The 23,581-nt window shown below is 48.3% G+C and overlaps 1 protein-coding gene across 9 annotated transcripts in view; it reads left to right on the forward strand.

Moving 5' to 3' along the window:
- Nucleotides 1-10,606, forward strand: part of SMARCD3 (SWI/SNF related, matrix associated, actin dependent regulator of chromatin, subfamily d, member 3) — a 69,550-nt gene extending 58,944 nt beyond the window's left edge. For all 9 annotated transcript variants that reach the window (XM_068146169.1, XM_068146165.1, XM_068146167.1 and 6 more), the window contains 5 exons: nucleotides 258-355; nucleotides 3,257-3,392; nucleotides 5,324-5,446; nucleotides 5,978-6,079; nucleotides 6,178-10,606. In XM_068146169.1, the coding sequence (XP_068002270.1) occupies nucleotides 258-355; nucleotides 3,257-3,392; nucleotides 5,324-5,446; nucleotides 5,978-6,079; nucleotides 6,178-6,231 (513 nt within the window). In that variant the 3' untranslated portion in view covers nucleotides 6,232-10,606. The remainder of the gene's footprint in view (nucleotides 1-257; nucleotides 356-3,256; nucleotides 3,393-5,323; nucleotides 5,447-5,977; nucleotides 6,080-6,177) is intronic.
- The last annotated feature ends 12,975 nt before the right edge of the window (nucleotides 10,607-23,581 follow it).

A 23,581-nucleotide genomic window follows, 5' to 3' on the forward strand; every position in this document is an offset into this window, starting at 1 on the left:
AAACAGGAAATAATCTCCTGATTCTGATTGCTAAATCATGAGCAGACACACCTGAAACTGTTGTAGCCTGATGCATCTGCAAGCTGCTCCAGATTTTAGCAGCGATTTGCAGGGACACAAGTGGCCAAAATCCTACTCTGTGTGAGAAGCCAAAATTAGAGCTTTTACAATCTCCTTACTTTTGAACTGCTGCTCTCTTTCTCATTTCATTGCAAGTTAGGTTTTGGACAAGGATAACATGCTGTATTGTTTTCCAGATCTTTGACTGTCCACGACTAAAGTTTTCTGAAATTCCTCAGAGACTCACTAACCTGCTGCTGCCACCAGACCCTATAGTGATAAACCATATAATCAGGTAAGCTCAGCACTCTTGTGTGTAAGACCATCACTACATAAAATACACAAACAGTAGCAGGGACCAGAATCCAGTGCCTTGGACTTTGCTGTGTGTTCCTTCTCTGTGTCACTCTGGTCTGTATACGTCATTCTGCTCTGGTAAGACCTCAGCTGGAGTGCTGCCTCCAGCTCTGGAGTCCTCAATACAGAAAGGACATAGACCTGATGGAGCAGGTCCAGAGGAGGGCCTTGGAAGTGATCAGGGTGGGGCTGGAGCACCTCTGCTATGAGGACAGGCTGTGGGAGCTGGGGTTGTTCAGCCTGGAGAAGGCTCTGGGAAGACCTAATAGCGGCCTTCCAGTAGCTGAATGGGGGTACGAGAAGGCTGCAGAGGGACTGTTTGCAGAGGCCTGCAGTGACAGGACAAGGAGCATTTGAACATATAAAACAGAGTAATGAAAAAGCAGCAGATTGGTAGCTGAGTGTCTGCTGTCACTGAAGGCAGCTTGGTGACCTGTTTGATGGACCAAAAAAACCACTGAGGTTCTCAGAGGTACATACTCATTGCCTTGGAGAAAAGTGACAAGGAACTGATGGTTGTGTTTCCCAGGGCACAGAGATGGCAAAGGGGTTCTGGAGGCAGTATGTTTTCTGGTAGCTACAAGCTAAAGAGCAGGACCTTCTGCAGAGCAGCATTCTCTAACACACTGTGTGTACCATGCAGTGTGTACTGTGCAGCACTGACCAGCATCACCCTGCACTGTGACATAATGCTGTGGAAAGGGGAAGCATTCATTTCCTAGGAACAGGGAATGCTTCTTGCAGATGAGTCTTCACAGTCTGAAGCTAAGCTAAAGTAAATCTGGAAGTCTGGCACTGAATTTAAAGGAAATAATGTTTAGACACATAAATTCACAGAATAATGTACAACAGAAGAGATTGCTAGTGGTCATCTAGAGCTTCCCCCTCCCAACTCAGAGCAGGTTCAGATGTTTAGGACCTAGGCCAGTTTAGCTTTAAACAGACTGTCACATACCCCTGCATATAGTTTTTAAGAGTGAAGGTAGTCAGCCACTGAAACAATTTGCCAACTGCTTGTCATGGTCTAACCCCAGCCAGCAACTCAGCCCCACATGGCCACTTGTTCACCACCCCCAGGGGATGGGGAAGAGAACTGGAAGGGTAAAAGTGAGGATACTTGTAGGCTGAGATAAAGATAGTGTAATAATTGAAATGTGATGATGAAAGTGATAATTTGTAATGGAAAGGAAAATAAGAGAGAAATAAAACACAAGAGGGAGAATCAATACAAAGAAAGACAGTTGCTCACCACCAACCAGCCAATGCCCAGCCAGGCCCCAAGGAGCAGCCCCCTGCCAGCTGCCCTCCAGTTGTACTGCTGAGCATGATGTCCTGTGATTTGAAATGCCCCTTGGATCAGCTGGGGTCACCTGTCCCAGCTGTATCTCTTTCCAGCTCTCTGTGCATCCCTAGTCTGCTCACTGGTGGGGCAGAACAGCCCTGGCACTGTCAAATGCTGCTTGGCAATAACCAGCACATCCCTGTGCCATCAAGGCTGTTTCCAGCACAAATTCAAAACCCAGCTCCACACTAGTTACTTTGAAGAAAATAAACTCTAGCCCAGCCCCAATCAGCACTCTGCTAGAGGGACTTTCTCATCACTGGTGATTTTAAACATCTGTGCCCTTCATTTAGGGAAATCCTCAGGCCTGGCTTTTATGAGAAAGTCAACTGCATCACAGTTACTCATTCTAGTTTTAGAGGATGTGTGCAGAGACTGAAATGTGAACTGTTCTGCACTCAGTCTAGAAATAACAGCATTTTAGAACCACTCTTCAGATACCAGCTGCCCCTCTGTTCTGGAAAAGGAAAAAAACAAACCCCAAACAGTGGGGTTGAAGTGGAAATGAAATGGAGTTGAAAATAAATCTTATCTTGGTAAACATTTTAAATGTTAGGAAGACTCCAGGGTTGTCAAGCCCTGGAACAAGCTTCCTGGGAAAGTGGTGGAGTCACCATCCCTGGAGGGATCTAAAAGCTGCATGGATGTGATGCTGAGGGACATGGTTTAGTGGGGACTTGGCAGTTGAGTGTTTACGGTTGGACTCGACAGTCTCCCAAGATCTTTTCCAACCTAAATGATTCTGTGATTCTATGCAATGTGTTGCTTGTTACTGAAATCTCCTTCAGTGCCCAAGGGGTGATAAATGGTTGTGCCAAAAACACATCAGTGCCAATCCTGGATATTGGAAACCAATTGGTGCTACCTGTAGTAGAAAATGGAGCTAATGGATGTCGTATCTTGGAGAAGAGTCAATAGAGCTTCTGAAACGAGAAGGCATGACTGGCTGTATTCTTGGAAGAATTAAGCAGGCAACTTTACAAAGTCTTGGTCTCCAGGTTCACTGCTACCTTTTAAGAAGCTGCTGGGAATCGTTACAGTGCTGCCAAAACAATGACAGTGCTAGCAATTACTAGAGAGGGACCTGAGAAGCAAAGACAATGTCAGACGTGCTCACATCCAGAGGGGTAGCATACAGTTCTGTCTGCCCCATCTCTGCAGTCAAGCAGAGACCATACCAAGATGGTATTTACCACTGGGGGTTGCTTTGGAGGCCAGATCTATAGCAAGTCTCAGGAAGATGTTATGCATTTAGTGAAGACTGTGTCCCTCTGTAGGTATTAAAGTTGATGGTCTGGGCAAAAGCTCCATTTCAAAGGTCTCTCAGTTGTGGCTGATGGGAGATGAGAGGATGTACAACCATGTAAAGATAGCCTGTTCTAAAACTCTTCTCATACCATCTGCACCAGGCTTTATGGAAGAGTATTCTGGGGTGGCTGAGCATTTGTTCTGATTCATGATGGCAGTTCTCATGATCTTCTGTTGTACTCTCTGTAGTGTTGACCCCAACGATCAGAAGAAGACGGCTTGTTATGACATAGATGTAGAAGTTGAAGACCCATTAAAGGGACAGATGAGTAGTTTTCTCCTCTCCACAGCTAACCAACAGGAGATTACAGCGTTGGACAACAAGGTACTAGCCCAGGAGTGACATCCTGTGACATCTATACTCATTGTACACCTTCATGCGGGTTTGGTGTCGCACATCCAAGGCAGTAATGTTGTGAGGCAGGGATTTCTCAACTGAATGTGCTTTTAAGGGATGGATCAGCCATGTGCAAAGGGAATACAGAGGGCTGAGTGGCATTGCCCTTGAGGATTTCATCCAGGGCCTGACACAGTTGTTGAAGTGATAGAAGCAGAGTTTCACAGGGAGCATAGTGAGTCCCCTGGTATTCAAGAATCATCTGAACTGTTTGACTTTGTATGGAGGGGTCTTGCTATCTTGCTAAATTGTTGTGAGGCAAAGCTGAGAGAATCTCATACTCCAGGTGTGTCTTGTGCATGCATGGTTGCAGAACAGCTTTCTGCACTAGGTGCAAATATGGAAAATGCATGGCAGAAAAATCACTTGGAGCAGCTTGGCAGACTTGTTTCCAGTGTTACTGAAGGAGGATCATGTGGACTTCAGATGATAGTGACTGTCTTGGACCAGTGGTGAACTCCACAGACTGTATTAGAAGTTCATATCCTGGGGCTGTTAGCCAGCTTTTGGCATGTGTGGATGGCCAGTTTGGCTTGGTAAGGGATAAGCAAAAGTGGCTTCTCAGGGCAAGAGAAGAAGGTGTAGCATCATGGCCCAGAGATGATTTCTATGACACACAGGCAGGCTCAGTTCCTCTTTGTTTACCTCTAATACAAACAAATATCTTAAACTCTGGTCTTTGTGCAGTTTTAAAGGGGGCATTGTACACTGGCAGTCCTATGGGTTCTGGTCACTGTTGTAGCATCTTTTGTTTCATGCCTGTTGAGAAAGGTCCCTTGCAGCAGGGCAGCTGCTCAGCCAGTTGGTTCCCAGCCCATAGAGGCTTGCATGCAGCATGCATCGAGTTGTTCTGTTTCCAACCCAGCTCACCCTTTCTCGTGTCTGCATAACCTCTTCTTTGAGCATTTGCAACAGCAGAGGGCAAGCCGCGATGAGTGAGGTGCTGAAGTCACTGAGTAAATAGGCACTGACTGCTACATTGGTGTCCTCTCTACCGCTTCTTGCTGTGCTGCCACAGAGTCCTCTAGTGGAGACTTGGTGCATGCCGACAGAGTTCTCTCCAGCATGACTGCATCGTTTTCCCAAATAAGGAATGAATTTAAGTTGACAGCAGCTCTCTTCTGTTAACATCCCACATAGCTGATTGTGGGACCTCAGCTTCTCTTTGGAGTCTTCTTTCTTCCTAGATGGTTAATTCCTGTTTCTTTCATAATATTTCTCAATGTTTATAAACCTTCCCCACTCCTGATTTCTCATTGCTCACACTCCCCTTCTTGTTGCAACCAGTGTGACTTAAATAGTTTTCTTGTAAGAAGAGTTCTGGAGGTCATGGCTGTTACATGAGTTTGTTTAACTGAGACTCAATCAAGCCCTCCCTAGCAATGTTAAGGGTCACAACAGTGTATTGAAGAGATGATGATGATTTTCCAGGGGAACAACTGCTTTCCTGCACTGGGCACTGGTTAAAGACATATTTATGTAGCACCTCTCCTGAATAATCCCAGGCTTGGCAGGAAGACTGATTGCACACAGGGGGGTCTTATGTTGTACGGTGCCATGACTCAGCTCTTCAGTGCTGTGTGCAGCATGGCAGCCAGCAGCCCAGCACAGGAGGTGAAGAAGAGTCCTGCACATCCTTGTATTGCAGAATTACAAGTGAAACCCAAATGGATTTCCCAGATTGCAGTTAATGCCTCTTTGAAGGGAAAAAGCTGAGGTAACCCCCACAAGTCTGTGGTGTAGAAGTGTCAGCCTTGGACTCTACAAGAAACACAGAGATGCTAAGGGGGCTGCCCTCAGGGTGACTGGAGCAAGGAAGGAATTAAGTGACATCTGCTTTGTTTTTTTTCCCCTGTCAGATTCATGAGACAATCGAATCCATAAATCAGTTAAAAATACAACGTGATTTCATGCTGAGTTTCTCCAAAGATCCCAAAGGATACATCCAAGACCTTCTCCGGTCCCAAAGTAGGGATCTTAAGGTGAGCCAAGGTTGGAAGAAGAATGAGCAGGATAACCACAGCCTTTAAGTATTGGAAGGCCACCAGAAGGTCTCCCTGGAGCCTTCTCTTCTCTAGGCTGAACAACCCCAGCTCTCAGCCTGGCCTCACAGCAGAGGGCTTATGTCAATACCTTAACAATTTTAAGCTGTAACCCTAGGTGTGGGTAACTACCAAGGCTCTTTAGATACATGAGCTAATAAATACAGTACCAGGGAGCTTTTCCTGGGCACTGGAACCAAACTGTCCATGCTGTTATATTGTTAGATGTCATGGCACTTAGCTTGGACAGCTACTGGTGTCTAGAATCCTTCTGTGGCACAGAGGTTAGGAGCTGTCCACCGTTAGGTAGGAAGCACACATGCTGTTCACTGGCCATTTGCCTTGGGCTTAGAGAACAGCCCTGAACATTCTTAGTGTAGTAATGTAGATCAATTTTGACTCTAGGCAAACCTGAGTATTCTCTGTGTGGTAGAAGAGCTGCAGTGAAAAAAGTTCATGTTTTTGTCACAGGTGATGACTGATGTGGTTGGAAACCCAGAGGAAGAACGCAGAGCTGAGTTTTATCATGAGCCGTGGTCTCAAGAGGCTGTGAGCAGATATTTCTACTGCAAGGTATGAAGGAATTACCCACACTGCTGGCTTACAAATGAGCCTTCCTGCCACTGAACAACTGAACCTGCTGCACTGTACAGTCTCTCTTTCTCTTGCAGATCCAGCAGCGCCGGCAGGAACTGGAACAATCTCTGGGAGTGCGCAACACATAAGCACTGCTCACGGGATCCCGCTGGCATCACCACCACCAAACCAGTGGACTTTTCAGTGTTACTTAGCTCACTGTTACACATGGACCTGCTTCCTGACTGGATGAGAGTATACCATCCACACACCAGTCAGAACACCAGCTTTTGAGTGACCTTTGGAACTCTTGCCCGCGGCGGGTGTCTCAAACCACTCCAGGCCAGAGACAGCAGCATACAAGTGTCAGTGTTACAGAAGGGCAAAGGCTCATTCATCAACGCACATCATTAAGTTTTAGTGGAAAGTTCAGACACTACACAGCAAATCCTATTGGGCTATGCACAGAATCATGGGTGGCATTGGTTTGGGGGGAGGTTGAGTTAGGTGTTACAGGAGACTGTACAGATGTAGAGAAGGAAATGCAGTCCTCATCTTATGTTACCTGAGACTCTCAGATAGTAACTTCTCTGGCATTAGACAAGATAGTCTTTCTTACTGCTATGGAAGAGCTTTGTACTCCTGATTGCAGTTCTTATTCCAGCTGGAGCAGTGCAAGAAGCCATCTCACCATGAGAAAGAACTAACTGGGAGCTCCTCTGGAAGAAAGAAATCTAGTCAGGACATCTCTTCTGCAAACTCTAAGATTTTCTCTTTCCTTTGCCCCTGCAGTAATAGAAAGACTGATTCCCCTGTCACTCCATGGGTACAATCAATGTGCTTTCCCTGGGGAAAGAGCTTTTTAGGCATCCTTAGTATGGGTGGTAATAGCAAAGCTGGGACTGAAACAAGACATGAGGCATTCTGAGCAAATTAAAATAACTCAATGGTGCTTTGGTGCTACCTGCCTTGAGCATAGCAGGTATGAACAATAAGCATAGATGTAAAACAGGAGATTTCTTAAGTGTTTCTCTGTGTGCCAGTAGGGGATCAGCAATCAGATTTTTCCCTAGTTGTTAAGCTGGTGCAGAATCCAAGAAGCTTAACTTCAGACAATGTGGCATTTTTGTCTTTGCTTCAGGATGTTAAGAGAGTCCCTGGCTTAGTCTCACCTTTTGATCATAGGTGAATTGCCTCATACTATCAATTATTTACTTCCCCCATACATGGTACATACTGGTTGTAGAGGATGCTCTTGAGTTCTAAAGCACTGTCAGCCTTAATTAGCACAGAGAGTGTATCCCTTGGAAGCCACCTCTTGTGTAAACGGGAGACAAATTCAGACTATGGGAACTTACTCCATATTCACTTGGAAGCAGGGACACCTTTGTTAAGTCCTTTCCCCCCCTCATTTTTTGTAGTGCATAGATTAGTTTGCAATGTATGGCCCAACATGGTTTCTAGTCCAAAAAGCAGCTGCCAAAGTATAACTCTGTCCAGATGATGTGGCACTCAAAATCCTCTTCTAGGTTACTCCTTTTCATCTCCTTTCTTTCACCTTCTTGGAAAGAGAATCAGATTCAAGTGTGGTGCAGAAGGGAGGCAGCTCTTCTGACTAATGCATTTTACTGTGGTCTCGTCCTTCTCTCTTGTGCTGTCTTTGCCAATTTCTTAATTGAACTCAAAAAGTTTCTTCTCTTCAGTCACAGGAGAGATACTCTTCTGCCCCTTTAGCTAATACCTCTTCTTTCACATTAATAGTGCCATAGCTTTTACTCTGTCTGTTGTATCCAGAGATGTCTTGGAGAATCCACATTTGCTTGCAGTCACACGATGGCAGCAGCGCTGTCCTGCAAAACCAGGGCTGTGAGGAGCGTGGCTGTACCTCTCTGCCTGAGGCCTGCTACAGAAAGGGCTTTCTCTAGAACTTCCTTTGTGTTAAAACCCCTTTGGACAGTAAACCGTGAGATCCTGCAGTCTTCAGCTGAGTATAGGGAAGGGCTGTGAGGCTGCCATTGAAATCTTACTTCAGGACTCCACTTGGAGGACTACAAGCAAGCATTATGAGGGAAAACAGTGGGGGTCATCTGCTACTGTGCTTCCATATTTATTATGCTGCTGTGTCAGTTGTGTGCATGCTGTCCAGTGTATAAAACTATTTTCTGTGTGTGGTAAGCAGAGCAGCTACAGTCAGGGGATGCTTTCAGTCTTCAGGAATAAGAAATGCAGAGAAAGATAAGCAAGGATTTGAGAAGGGCATGGGATAGGGGTAGATACCTGGAGAGTGCCTGCTAGGGAATTCTCTTTTCTGAGCACTTTCTGACAGAAGTGGTACAGAGAAATTGCAGCTGTGCCACAGCTGGCAGCGGAACAGAGTCCAGCCTGCTTTTACAGGTTCTGTGTAGGATTAATTGGGTTGGTCTGTTGCCAAGTCTTTCCCAGAGCAAACTAATGAAGCTAATGCAGTGTTTCTGCTCAGGAACATCACTGGAAGGTGATTTTGTGTCAAGCACCAGTGCTGTACTGAAGTGTGTGCACGTGCTTGAGTCAGTCCCTGTGGGTGGCACTGAAGATGGCAATCCACAGTGCAAATTCTGACATCCCCCTCTCCATAGGCTTACTGTACATACACAGACCAGTCAAGCTGGGGGCTGAGATTTCCATGCTTCTCCCCTGTGTTCAGAAGGAGTTCAGGCCTTTCACTGAAGAGGCAGTTCCAGGGGTGCAGCCAGCAGCTTGTTTGTTTGCAAAAAAAAAAAAGAAAGATAAATTGTATTTGAAGATAAATAATGAAGCAATACTGGGGGGAGCTGGGCTGAATGCTGCTTGGGCATACAAAAACTAAAGGCAGTGGGACTGAACAGGAAACTAAAGGCAGTGGGACTGAACAGGAAACTAAAGGCAGTGGGACTGAACAGGGCTCTTCTTGTGGCAGACTGTGAATGATAAATTCATTTGAAGTTCAGAGAGTGGTTCTCCTTTTGTGTGCATAAAAGATAAGAAGAAGGTGGTTTTGGGGGGGTCTTCAGTTGCCACCACAGTACAGTACAAATCTGCATACTGAACCCCCCCCATTCTGTGCCTAGAAGCAGTTGGTGTGCAGGTGCTAGAAAATAGAGCATCAAACTAGAAAAGGGTTAAACCAGAGTCCTGGAGTGTCAATAGAAGAGAAGTGTGGTTTGGAGCTAAAGTGTTGACATGGCAGGTTTGAAACACACTTTTTAGTCCTTTCTGTTGTTGGCCATGAGTCAGCATCCAGGCCAATGGCATCCTGGGCTGCATCCAAAGAAGCATGGCCACCCAGTCAAGAGAGGTGATTCTGGTAAAGGCCTCACCTGGAGTGCTGTGTCCAGCTCTGGAGCTCTCAACACAGGAAGGAGGTAGACCTGATGGAGCAGCACCTGAGGAGGGCCACAGAAATGATCAGGGAGCTGGAACACCTCTCCTGTAGGGACAGGCTGTGGGTGCTGGGGATGTTCAGCCTGGAGAAGAGAAGGCTCCAGGGAGACCTAACAGCCTTCCAGTATCTACAAGAAGACTGCAGAGGGACTGTTTGCAAAGGCCTGGAGTGATAGGATGAGGGGCAATGGTTTGAAATGAGAGAATTTAGGTTGGATGTTAGGAACAAGTTCTTTATCATGAAGGTGGTGGAACACTGGAACAGGTTGCCAAGGGAGGTAGTTGAGGCCTGGAAATATCCAAGGTCAGGCTTGACAATTTCCTCTAGTGGAGGATGTCCCTGCTGACTGCAGGGGGGGTGGGACTGGATGACTTTGGAGGTCCCTTCCAACCCAACCATTCTGTGATATTATGTGCAGAGTGCTGTTGGGAATAGCACAGTCCTGGTGAGTCAGTGGGCTTTGTGTGCATGGGGTACGTGCACATGGAGAGAGCCAGTCCTGCTGTAGCCTGGGAAATGGCCTTGCAGGACAGAACAGAGGAACTTTGAGACACGGTGTCAAAGTGTTCTCCAGTGTTCCCAAGAGGGATTCAGTTCCACACAGGAGGGTTAGTTGTTGTAGTGCAGACATTGTGTCAGCTGGCAGGGTGTTTTACACTGCATTATTCAGGATTTACCCTGTGGAAGCAGAGTGCATGTATCAATATTGGTGCAGGCCCTAGGGCTCCTCATTTTGCCAAAACACTAGTAAGGTACTGGGGTGGGGTTTTTTTTTTGGCCAGTTTATGTGTTGAGAACTTTGTTATGGCAGTGCAAAGAGATGAGGGGGGAAAAAGAGAGCTCTCCTTTCTGTAACTGCTCTGTTGTTTAATAGGATGTATCTGTTCTGCCGGATCCTGTATGATAAACACCTTTTCCAATCTCATTGAAGAAAGGAACTCCATTAAAAAAACACAACCATGGGTTTGTGAGAGTGAGCAAATACGTGTATAAAGGGGAGAAGGAGAGAGAGGGAGGCTCTCTCTGCTCTGTAGCCACCATATCTTCATTGTATGATGCTGAGTGATTCGTAGAAAAGCTTTTAACAATAAACACTTTGTTTCTTTGTATCTCTTGCACCAAGCTTTTTTTGTCTTAACAGAGGTACAGTTGGTTTCTTTCTGCTCCTAATCACAGAATCACAGTATCAGTCAGGGTTGGAAGGGACCACAAGTTCCAACTCCCCTGCCATGGGCAGGGACACCCCACACTAGATCAGGCTGCCCAGAGCCTCATCCAGCCTGGGCTTAAACACCTCCAGGGATGGGGCCTCAACCACCTCCCTGGACAACCCATTCCAGGGCTTCACCATTCTCATGGTGAAGAACCTCCTCCTCCCATCCAGTCTGAATCTCCCCACCTCCAGCTTCATTCCATTCCCCCTAGTCCTATCACTACACTGATATCCCGCAAAGTCCCTCCCCAGCCTTCCTGTAGGCCCCCTTCAGATACTGGAAGGCCACAATTAGGTCACCTTGGAGCCTTCTCTTCTCCAGACTGAACAGCCCCAACTCTTTCAGCCTGTCCTCATAGGAGAGGTGCCCCAGCCCTCTTGAGTTTTGGGATTTCTGTTTCCAGGGACGTGGATCTACAGCTTTTAATGGGACCTGGCAAGAGTGAGAACTGTTGCTCTTCAGATCTTTCTTACATGAATTAATTTCTTTTCTGGATTCCATTTTCAGGCAGGGTCTGGCTGCTCTCCATTGCTTGGCCACTTAGACTCATCATCATTATCGCTGTTTTCAATTGCAGTTAAAAATCCCCCAACAAAACCCAGCTGCAGCTGGGGCTAGAACTTGGATGCTGATGTTTAAACAGAGACAAATGTAAATGTTTATGCTGTACACTGTTTCTAAAACGCCTCTAAATGCTATTTATAGCAAGAATTGAGAACCTCGACCCTCGCCTTTAAATGTCTGTCACAGACAGAGAAACACTTTCAAACGCCCCCACTTCTCCTTTTTCCCCTTCTTCCATCCCAGTTTTGGGATGATTGCCCCAAACAGGAGCTTTCCCCTGCAGGGCTGCACAAGCCTAGCAGAGCCACCCCCGTGGCACAGAAGTGCCCCCAAGCCTCTGACTCAAGAAAGAAAAAGCCAGTGGAGGTCAGAGCCAGACGACAGGTCGATTTCTGCCATGGTGCCGGTGAGTGTGGCAGTGGTGCTCTGGAGGAGGCGAACGAGGCAGCAAAGGAGCTGAGATGCTCACCGCGCATAGGGCAAGAGGTGACCCCCTCAGTGCTCGGTGCTGCCACCCGGTGTTTAATTATTGACACTGCACCACGGCAGCGGATTGGTCAGCCCATCGGTGCTGCCACCTAGTGTTTATTCATAGGAACTCCAGTACTGCAGGGCTGTGCGCATCAGCGTTCAGCGCTGCTGCCTCAAATCTCTCAGTTTTATCTCGATATTGACAAATTGCACTAGTTTCTTGTTAAAAACGGATTCAAGAATAGAAATCCTATGTGCGCTATATTGTGGAAAGGATTTTAGGAGAGATAAACCCGTGCTGCTATGGGGCCGGAGCATGGGGTGCAGGGCCACGCGTTCCCATGGAGCTGGCGCAAGCGCTATGGACCGGCGAGTTGCTATGGCATCGGAGACTCACAGCGCTGTGGAGAGCCGCTGGGGCTGAGCCGAGCGGGACAGAGCAGAGCCGAGCAGGCCTTCACTCTCCAACCGCGGGGGCGCACGCTGCAGAGACCCGCGGGGTAGCTCTGCCGTGGGAGCGGAGTGGTCGGGGGGAGTCCGAGGCTCGGCGTCTGGCAGGGTTCTGAGCGGCTCCGGGTGCCTGCGAACCGCCGTCCGCTCGGGGTGTGTATGTGTGTGTGTCTGTAAGGAAAACCTCACACATTGAGAAAGGTTCGTTCTCTTTCTCATACAAGGATTCAGCAAATCAGTTGATCGGGGAGACGTGTCTGAGACACATTTTAGAGCAACTTGTGTAAGTATCTGGAGTATTCCTGAAGAGTTACCGCTTGTTAATAAAGAGAAAGTACTCGATGCTTGTGTTGCGGCTCCCATCCAGCTGTGTTCTAAAATCTCTCCAATATGTTGCGCTTGAAACAAATCTCATTCTTCCCCACGTGCCTCAGCAGGTCTGAAATCCTGCCACTGAGGGGCACTGGCGTAGAAGCAATGCACGACCTAAGAACAGGCTCTGCACCGCGTAACCTGCACCGTGTAACCGGCCGATGTGACGAGAGATGGTTTCAACTACCTAGCAGGGAAAATAGAGCATGGTGCTGCTACTTTTGCATCCATCATTCTTGCTGTCCTCTGCCATCTGGCCGACTGTGCCCTTTTGTTCTGTACCATGCTTCATAGTTGTTTCCTAATAGTCACAGAGCATGCGAAACTCTGGAGTATTTGACAGCAGTCCCAGGTGGAATGATTCCCCAGGTCACTGTGTGGCTATTTCTTAGTTACCATGCTGTCAGAGAGAAAAACTCCCCTTGGTTTGTGTAATCACTCTGTGCTGGGTGGCACTCTGCACTGGATGGCACTCTGCACTGGCACAGCACTAATGACTAATTTCCCTCAGTTTAAGAAAGTGAAGCAACCCAACCATGCGTTTGTGTATGCCCAGATGCAAACTTGCACCTGTGTAAATAAATATTTGAAACATACAAGGGCTAAGTGGCAGAAAGTTTATGGATGCTGATCTTCAAAATACTCGATTTAAAAAGACAGGGAAAGCCAGGAAGAGCAGGAGTGTCGCAGCTATGTGCTCTGTTTCAGCCTTGAAACAAAATAAATGCCTACAACCCTTGGGCAAGCTTGCTCTGGGGCTGCAAGGTGTTGTAAGGGCTGCAGTGGAGCTGATGAAGAGGAAGGTGTACTCAAGCTTCAGAGAAATCTCTTAGCAGAAAGTGCTGGCAAAGGCACATTCAAAATGGTGTGTTGGGCTGGAAACTGGAGCAGCTGATGTGCCAGGGCACAGCCATTGCCATCCCTTGCTGGAGCAGAGGGCATAGCTGCTAAGAATATCTCCTAATTTGTTTTAATAAATCAAAACCAACTGCCTAATTGTGAGAGCTGAAAGAGTTAGTTGTCTGTCTGCCCAGAGATTTCTCAGACAAGCATCTCATTGCTAATAAACTTCTGATGTGTTTCAGTCCTGTCTCCTGTGGGTTTCCATGGTATTGGGCTCTCTGCCATGCTTGTTATCATTCTGTTGATAAATGAGATTTGGGTCATTGAGTTACAGCTGGGCTATGTATAACTCATGATGGGTAGTTGTTGGGACTGTTTTCCCTTTCTGTTTAAAGGGAGTAGAAGAAACATAGGAAGGGGCTTCTGAAATGTCAGGAAAATCCTTAGGCAAAACTAATTTGAAAAGTCCTTTGCACTTTCTTCCTCATTCACAAAGCACACACAAGCCTAACCCTCTGAAGCTGGGTAGCATTGGAGTCACAAGCAGATAAGGCCAGATAAGACTGCAAGAACCTCTGTTGTTCATCCAGTCCAGCCTCCTGCTCAAGCCATGGTCAGCTAAAGCAGTTTGCCAAGGACTGTGTCCAGCTGATGCTGAGTGTCTTCAAGGATGGAGCCTTCACTGTCTCTCTGGGCAACCTGCTCCACTGTTTGAATACCCTCAGAGCAAAGCAGGTTTTTTTTCTTGTGTTGAGATAGAATTTCTTGCATTTGAGCTTGTGCCCATTGCCTCTTGTGCTGTCCTTGGGCACCACTGGACAGAGCTTGGCTTTGTCTCCCTTAAACCCTCCTGACAGGTATTTATATGTAATTGTGAGATCCTCCCTGAGCCTCCTCTTCTCCAGGCTGAGCAGTCCCAGCTCTCTCAGCTTCTCTCAGTTCCTTAATCATCTTCATGCCCTTTCACTGGACTCTATATTATGCCCATATGTCTCTTGTACTGGGGAACCCAGAACTGGACACAGTACTCTAAAGATGGCCTCATCAGTGCCAAGTGGAGGGGAAGGGTCACCTCCCTTGACCTGCTGGCAATGCTTGTCTAATGCAGACCGGGATACCATTGGTCTTCCCTGCCAAGTTTCTTCCCCAAGTGCCTTCCCCAAATCTTTTTATTGCCTTTCCTGAAGAAGGAGGAACATTTGCTTTCTTCCAGTCTTCAGGAATCTCTCCTGATTGCCATGACCTTTCACAGATTTTAGAGTGGCCTCACAGTGACATTGGCCAGTCCCTCAGCACTTGTGGGTGCATCCCATGAGATCCCATGGTCCAGTTTGTTTAAACCTTCCCTAACCTGACCACCTCCACCAAGGGTAAGCCCTTCTTGCTCCAGATTTCTGCCCTGACCTCAGGGAGGTCTGTAGAGCATGCTATAGCAAAGATGGAGTTTTGTTCATTCTCTGCTCTGCTCTCAGCATGTTGGGTTTTGTTCCCCATTCAATTCTACAGCACTCTCTAGAACAAAATGACCTCAACAGCAATGTTTGCATGTAATTACAGCCTCTCTATCTACCTTCTTTCCCTCCCTTTTCCTCCCACTCACCTCTAGCATTTGATTTCCAAATCCTCCTCCTTCCTTAGCGTCTGTGGGAGGAGAAGGGCTTTGCAGTGTGTCCATGGACTCACATTACAAGCTCTGAGTGGCACAAGAGTGTCATGCTTAAACCCCTGTAGGCTACACCTGAAAATTCATTTTTGTTTTGCAGAGGAGAGAGCTCTGGTGAAGGCTTTCCATTAACCTCACCCCAGCCTCAGAGCTGACATCACCAAATCCCCCAGCAAGGGGATTTGCTGCATCTCCACAGTGGAAAAGTGAGATGATTCTGCTTAAACATAGGAAAGTAACTTGCTACCCATGGTGCATTTTAGAAAACTGCCGAGTTTTCCTGAAAGATTAATGATGTTCAAGAGTGCTAATGGCAGGCAAGAGCAGCTTTTAGCTGCATGGCCGTCAGAAGCGGCACAGGCTGAGGGACTGCTCCCCTGCACTGTTCCCTGCTGGGGCTGGGGACCCTTGCCCTGGCTGCCCCATGCTTGGGATGGCATGGCATGGCACTAGAGCCCACCTGCCCCACCACGGCGAGCCCAGCGTGAGTCAGTTGTGCCCCTGACAAGCCTTGGGCAGGCTCAGGGAAGAGTTGCTGGCAGTTGCTGTCAGGCGTGCCAGCCCTCACGCTTCCACGGAGCAGTGTGCTCTGAAATGACAGGTTTTGTCCAAAGTGCTTGTCTGCCTCTTTTGTTTGCCTCCTCAAGCAGAAGAACACTCTGCATTAATACTCCACTGCAGCTTTTTCAGAGCCATTGGCCTGGCCTTGGCCTGTCTGCCTGCAGAGCCCCTTGGGCCGGCCGGTGGAAAGGATGAGCCCCCCTCTCCATTTGTCTCTGCATGTGCCCACATCACCCCAGCAACCTGCCTTGGCCCCAGCCTGCTCTCTGGCTTCCTGTCTGGTTTGGGTGCCAAAGGCTGCCTCTCTGCCCCATGCTGATGGTTTTTTCCTTCTCAGCTCTTTCAGCGAGACCGGATCCTTCCCTAGTTTAATGGTGTGACAGTTGGATTTTGGACACTACTGTCTGGAAAGATTTTCTGTCCAAGAAAATATCATCCCACTGCTCCAGGATGAAAAACAAGGAGAAAAAATTTAGCAGCTCCCATCCAGGAAGATGCATTGGCAGTGAGCATGGAGAGCCAGGCTTCGTCTCCAGCTTGTTCCTGCACACCTAGACAACGTTTGCAAGCCCGAAAAGGTCACCCCATGTCTAAAGCCAAGCACAGAGTTGATACAGTTGGCACACTGAATGCTCTAAAGAGGCAAAAGTGCAGGTCTCTGATCCTTCTCAAAGGATTTCAATGAAGTTCCATATTCTGGAGTGTATAGTTTTAACTTGGAGAAAGAGGAGGCTCCATCTGTAGGCTGGCCTAGAAAATGAGATGCATCCCATAAGTGTGGGGCTTTTTTTCTGCTTCCAATGAAGAATTAACTACCTGGTGTCATGTTCTATTGATCTGCATATGACCAGGGTGATTTCCACAGAACCCAGTGGGCTAACCCCACTGCCAAGGCCTGATCTGCTGTGCAGACTGCCCAGCAAGGCACCAGAAACTGGGGCAAAGGACACTGGTGGGCAAAACCCAAACCGAATATGCAGGTAGAGCCACAGGAAGGAAAGCCCCAGCATGGTGCTCCAGGCTGCTCTGAGGAACTGCTCCAGTGGAATGGACCTGATCCACACATGGCCTCTCTTTTGCCTCTAACATGAGGCAGGAGAAGCAGCACAGCCCTTGCCTACACTCTGAGGCTGATCACAGCTGACGTTCTACAACCACACTCCATGGAGAGGAATTCTGGTGATCTGTGGCTCTCCCTGGTGCTGGGACACTGATGAGCAGTGACAGTTGCACAACTGCTGTCCTTTTCTGCGCTGCATAATGAAGAAGTAAGAGCAGAGCCATGGTGGTACCTGCTGCTTCTTGCAGCCTGCTGCTGGGTGGCTTTTGGCCCCAAACATGCTTGCTGCTGTGTGAGAGAGAGAGAAGAGCTGTATTGAAAGGTGCCTGGAACAGCAGAATACATGTGTGGATCCATAGACAGACATATCAGTGCTTTTATCCCTGTGCTCTGTTTGCTCCAGGATGCATTGTCTCTTCAGACCTGTGTCACTCTCCAAATGCCACCATACCACTCATGGTAACTCACATCCCCCCAGCTCTGCCCTCCCAAACCTTCCATCTGTGCAATCCCTTCACTTACTTATCACAGACCACGGTCACGCCCATAACCACGCATCGTTCATCTGGGCCCCAGTGGGAAATAATCCCAAACCATTCAGAAATACAAATGAAACACAAAAGCCTGCAAACAGTTGTGAAGCCACAGAATCTGCACGGGTTTGAAGGGCTTGTGAGGGGTGCTGTGGGCACGTTGGTGTGCCTGCTGCTGAGGGGCTGGCTGCAGACCAGGCACGTGCTGTGGTAAGGTGAATGAAGGCGTCCAAGCAGTGCTGTCAGCACCGTGGTATTTGGGCTGAAGCAACCCACTGCTGCTTGTGCCAAAGTTGGCAGCTGAAAGGAGCCTTCCCAAGGTCTTTGGGTTTTGTTTATTGAGGCTTAGTCTCAGTCAGCATCAGCCATGCTGACATGGCTGGTGGGGAAGGTGGTTGATTCTGTGATTCTCTGTGTGCCAGCCTTCATGGAGAAAAAAGTAATCAAGGCAACCCCTCCCCCCCAATTTTCCTGTTTTCAAAAGACACCAAGCTGCACAGGCACTGTGTTTGCAGGACATGCTCTCTCTTTTTAGGAGGAAAGAGCTTTTAGTGAAATAGCTTCTCATATAGCATCAATGCCATCCAGGACACTGAGCAGCAGGAGGACATTGGGAGATCCAAGTGAAGGAGAGCACATTCTGCTTTGAAGCTTCAGTAGCCAGTTAGAGACAAAACATTTTCCCTGTAAGGTTCAGTGCATCCAGGTTTGGCAGTAGAAGCTGCCCAGTGGAGTTTTAGCTGATTACATATTTAAGAACAGATGTGAGGCTGAAGTTCTGTTGTTGCTGGGCACCTCTCAGCTATTCTTTGTCATGAGACACTTGATATGTTTTATACCCCCAATGCACTTCCCCTCCCACTGCTGTAGTGCTGAAACATTTAAATAAAACCTTCATTTTGTAGAGGTGGAGAAAGGAAATGTATGATTTGCCTCTCATTACCCTCTACTCTCTCTCCTATCTGCCCAGAGGTTGTTCTGGACTCTCTCTTGGTCACACATGAGGTGAAAGCTTGGTGATCAATTTTTCTGCCAGCAGGGATGTGCAACTGCTTTTTTTTTGGGGGGGGTGGGGGTGGGGTCTGTATCACCATGACAGTGTAATGATTTTCGTTAAGAAATAGCAAGCCAAAGGGGGAAAGATGCATCTGTTTAACATATGTTCAAGCAGAGCAAATAGTTTACTCTTCTTACACTTCTGTTACAGAAGTGAAGTAACTATCTGATGGTATTTGAGATGAGATGCCAGGCTAGCTGTGGGGGCTTCATGCTGGGGGGCACTGGAACCCCCAGACAGGTATTAGGATGAGGACTGATTGTGCTGATTACTACTGGTGTAGTGGGTTGCCTCTTTGCTCCAAATCCATAGGGAACTGATGTCCTGGGAGCTGCTGGGACTCATGTGCTAGCTGATGAGAGATGGGTTTGGAGGTCGTCATAACAAGGAAAGCCACCAGCAAGACAGTTGTGAAATGTGTCACCACTAATGTAGCCAAATACAGAATAAAGCCATGAGAAGGCATATTCCAAAGGGGCAGGGACATTGTGGAGTCTCACAGTTCCTCCTTGCTCCATCCAATGTGCTTCATTTCCAGCCTGGGACTCTGTGCTATGCACTCCATTTAGCTTGTTACTTGTGTGTTCACCGAGCAGTGCTGTGCCTGGCCATGCCATCAGCCATTGTCACAGCAGTGTCTTCATGCTTTCCTGTGCTCTGAGCTTCTCTTCTAACATTGCCAGCTACATGGGGCCATTGTTATGAAAAAAAACCACACACAAACAAGTGGCCACAGCCTGATTTGTACAGATTGCTTCCCCTAGTTAGGCCACAAAATGTGACCATTGCAAAGCTGATTTATATTTCTAACTGAAGTTCAGAATCTTAATCTCCCTCACTGTTTCTCCTGTCTAAACTACACTTGGCTGTGTGCAGAGTGAGGAATTAGGGTCAGAGGTGGAGGGCAGAAGGAAGAAGGATCAATTGTCCCGATTGCAAGAGTAAACAGCAGTAAGTGCCTAATTGTTTCTGTATTTTTTCATCAAGTGGATTATTCAGACTGCTCTGAAGAGCCAACAGTGTGTGCAGGCAGCACAGACAAACCAAATCAATCCACATCCTCCTCCTCCTCCTCTCTTCAGGTGCTTGTTTTTCTTGTCAGTGATCCAGGGTGAGGTCAAGTTCCTCCAGTGCTCCAGGTCCTCTATGAAGGACAGCAAGAACCCTGCATCTTAGTGCATCAACAAGGTGGTGTCCAGCCCTAAAGTGGGATAGGTCTGGAGAAACGATGGGAAATCCTGTGGGTCACAGCAGGGCAATGCAAACTGCACGTTCAGCCCAGAAAGCTTAGTCCTTCATTCATGGCTGTCGGCAGCATCGAGGGACCACAGCACAGGGCTCTGACCCTCTGACAGCCCTTGGAGGCTGCAGGAGGGAAATTAGCTCATGCAAAACCAAGGCCTTTGGTCAGCGCAGGAGCTACTGATGCCTCATTTCCTACGTGTTTGTTTTGTGCTTGCCCCAGGGAAGCATGATCTCCTATGCTATAATTTTCAGAGAAGATGGACCTCACCCAAAGAAAAGAAAAGGAGGGTCTCCCAAGAGCCTTACTCCATTTTCAGTGTCAGCCATGCACTGTAAGTTCTAGTCCTGGTGCCAGGCTCCACAGAGGTGTCTGGATGAGGCAAAGCACGCAGCTTTGCACCACGTACCAGCACCTGGTGCTCTTCCTGCCTGCAGCAGCTGAGCACCATGGAAGGCATCACCCATTTTGGAACAAGCCCTCCTCAGACAAAAAGACACAGATGGGCTCCTGGATGCCCACATGTTTGCACATTTTCCTGTCACCTCCAGGCTGCCCAGGAGTTTCCTCTCCTTGTCCTCCTGGAAATGTGCTGTTCATTTTCTCCCTAGCACGTGTGCTTCAGAAACATGTCTTCAGGCTACTGAGAGCCCAACTGGGCTCTGCTTCAATCTGAGTTCAGCAGGAATGCACCTCTGCTGCCCAGACCAGCTCCTCACAAAGACACTGATGGGTGTAGCTTCCCTCAAAGACAAGGGTGCTCGATGCTCTGGAACTGAACTGGGCTGTCATGGTGCTGAATGATATTCCTTGTGCTTGAAATGGCCTTGTGCATGGTGAGACTGGGAAGGTGTGGATGAGTTTCCAGAAGTTGGCTTCTACATTCTATGGATGAATTTTCATCACTCCTTCATACTTTTTCTTCTCAAGGTTTCATGTGTTTTGACAAACAGATGTAACCAGGATGCTGAGGGATTAACCAGGAGCAGAAAGACTTTCATGGCAGTTGCTGACCTGGGCTGTTAACATTTCTTCTGCAACTCCCAGGGTCGCTGCCCGGCTCTGGTGTTTCTGTGTGGGATGTAATGGGCATTGTATAAACCCAGGCTGCTGCACTGCAGGTTAACTGTGAGCAGAGCAGAGCAGAACAGAAGAGCTTAGCTTAGGCAGGAGGCACACCCTCTGTTTTGGCAAGAAGCAGCTCAAATTCTTACTCTGATTTACTCTCGTTTATGGAAACGGCTGCAGTGAACTCTCGAAGCATGTGGTAGTGTTTAACTGTATGGAACTTGGAATCAGCTTCAAGTGCTGCATGTGGGGAGATCAAAGCTAATAAACTAGATATTTTATAGAGGGAATATTTGTGATGGAGAAACCAATCCATCTTGGTGATAGCCACCAGGGAGAACCTCGTTCAAACACAAAGACTGGTGTGGTGACGTTCCTCTGTTTGCTTGTTATGGAGGAAGATGGTTTATTTGAGTCTCCATTTGAACATAAACTCTGCAAAATGTTGTGTACTTTGCAGGAAGCTCCCTGTGCTCTCAGGGCTGAGGGCAAGGCATGTAGCAGCAGCAGATGGACCTGGGGTCTCCAAGCACGTGGTGCCGGGGGTGGCAACTCTGCCTCCCTGCTAGTGAAGGGATGGGGGCAGAGCCTTTCTTCTCTGACAGCAACATGGAAAATACTTTCCTCCTGGTGTAGTCAGGCTGATGTAACTGTCATGCCACGTTTTGCCAAAAGGGGAACAGGGAGAATAAACCTTCACTTGGTTGTTTTGGCACAGCTGATGACCGATTGCCTAGTCCCAACTCAGCAGGATCTGAATGTGACCTGTGATGCCTGTTCTAAGCAGCCTGGGGAAGACCATGGTCCTCCTGCACCTCTTGATGCTGCTCCTACCCTTCCAGCCATTGCCATGGAGGTTCCTCACCATGGAGAATGACAGCTGTTCCCACCACAGTCTTCTTCTGAGACCTCCCCTCTCCCTGGGCTTGCTCGCTCTCCTTGCACAGTTCAGTTTTAAGTCCTGGTTATTTGTGTGAAGTGGCTCTCCAGGGCTGCCCTGCATGACTATTTTTGTCATTTCCTCCAGCAAGTTCCTGTGATTGTTGGGTTGGCATTGTCTGAGTCACCCACCACACTTCCTCCCATGTTCCCTCCCAGCTGGGAAAAGCCTCCTCCTGCTAATTTTCCTTTGTTAACTGAAGCATCCTGAAAGTAATTCCCCCTCTAACACCACAAAGGCCAGGCTTGATGGTAGCCCCATGCTTTGCAGGTGCCTGCATCATCAAGAGGGGCAGAAGATGCCACTGAGCTGTCTGGCAAAGTTACTGAAGATGGGAGTAACCAGCTGGGCTGATGTGCCCCTTCTTTTCTGCCTCCAGCTCCATGCAGCTGCCTTGTGCCCAGGACTCTAAAGTGACACTTTTCAGCCAGAGCCACAGCCTTGCTCATGCTCTTTACAGGCAGACCCAAGCATGTTGGGTGATGCTTGTCCACCTGCAGTCATCTTCCTCATGGCCTCTCTTGCCCAGAGGACTCCTGACATGGCAGCCAGCATCTGTTAGGCCCTGCACAGGCAGCCAAGACTGCCTGCTTTAGTAGACACATGGTACAACCAACTCAGCAGCCCAAAGACACAAGTCTGTGAACAGAGCCCTTTTGGTGGCAGGGCTGCTGGGTGCTGGCTGTCACCACTCCCTGATGGAAAGCAGAGCTGGCAGGAGCTGCCCCAGCACGCTGGGTGTGCGCAGCGAGGCAGGAGGCTGTGTGGTGCAGCTGGGCACCACATGGCCATGGAGCACCACAGTGCACACCTGGCCAAGCAGCCTGGCCTGGCTCCCCTGCAAACGAGCTGCATGTGTGAGCACGGAGAGGCTCCAAAGCATAGGCAGGGCAGGGATCTCAATACATGTGATGGGCCAGTGTTGAACAGCCCAGCATGTTTCCTTACAGTCCAACATGGTCCTTCTCATCTGTTTGGTTAGCTTTTGGCTTGTGCCTGTCATCCAAAACAAAAATGCCTCTTTTTTTCCCCTTTTTCTTTCACCCTAAGCACCAGACTGGTATGGGATTACTGTTTCTGCCCCCATAAGAGTGGAAAACATCATCAAGCTTGAGCCTAGCAGTTCTTTCCTTTTATCTGATGGAGACATAATGTTTGTCACCTCTGTGCTGTACTGGACAGACTAATCCTCAGGGAGGTTCCTGTCAAACCAGCCTTGCCCCCGTTGAGAGAAGTGTAGCAATGTGCTTGTAGGAACGTTACCTTTGGCCACTGGTACTTGCTGGAGGTGCCCAGGGACACCTTCCACCCTGGTGCTGCTGCCTTGCACTGAGTGTGGTTGAGATGCAACAAGGAGGCATTTGGAGTGTACCCGTAGGTGCCCGATGGGTGGGTGCTGAGCAGGTAGCCCCGCGGCAGGCAGGGGAAGGCACAGACCATGAGCATGATTTTCTTGTGGCCATCCAGGGGGATGCTTTTCTGAAGGTGACCCTGAAAGACTAGGGACCATACATGGGCTTTAAGCAGCCCCTCCTCTTTACAGGAGGAAATCTGGCATCTCTCCCACTTCACCAGCCGAGGCCATCGACTTGTCTGATGCTGTTTCTGCTGCTTGTTAGGTTTGCTCTGCAGTAACCAGTGACACATTTCCCACTGGGAAAGCACTAAAATCATCACCCAGCTGCAAGGGGTATTTATAATTTCTGCTGGAGCCACCCTGATGTTTCTTATTAGCACCAGTGGTATGTGTGGAAACCTGTGCCTCAGAGGGAGCGGATGGTGAAACAGTCCCCTGCAAGTGCTAGGAGAGGAGGAAGGCTGGACTGTCATCAGCAGAAGCATCTGCCAGCTCTGTGCCTGGCTAATGTCACCCTGGGCACCCCCAGTCTGGCAGAAGGTGGGAGGAAAAGGAAAGTTTTGAAAGGAGTTTAGAAGGAAAGCAAGCTCAAAGAAAAGGGGGCTGAGAACAAAATCTGATGACTTCTATTCTTGGCTTCCTTCCTGATATGCTGACCTGAAGAGTCAAAAGGAAGGTCCAAGCCAGTGTCACAGAATCACAG

This window comes from Melanerpes formicivorus, unplaced genomic scaffold, assembly GCF_026170545.1.
Source record: "Melanerpes formicivorus ecotype bairdi unplaced genomic scaffold, bMelFor1.0.p_v2 SCAF_13, whole genome shotgun sequence".
Lineage (NCBI taxonomy): Eukaryota > Metazoa > Chordata > Aves > Piciformes > Picidae > Melanerpes > Melanerpes formicivorus.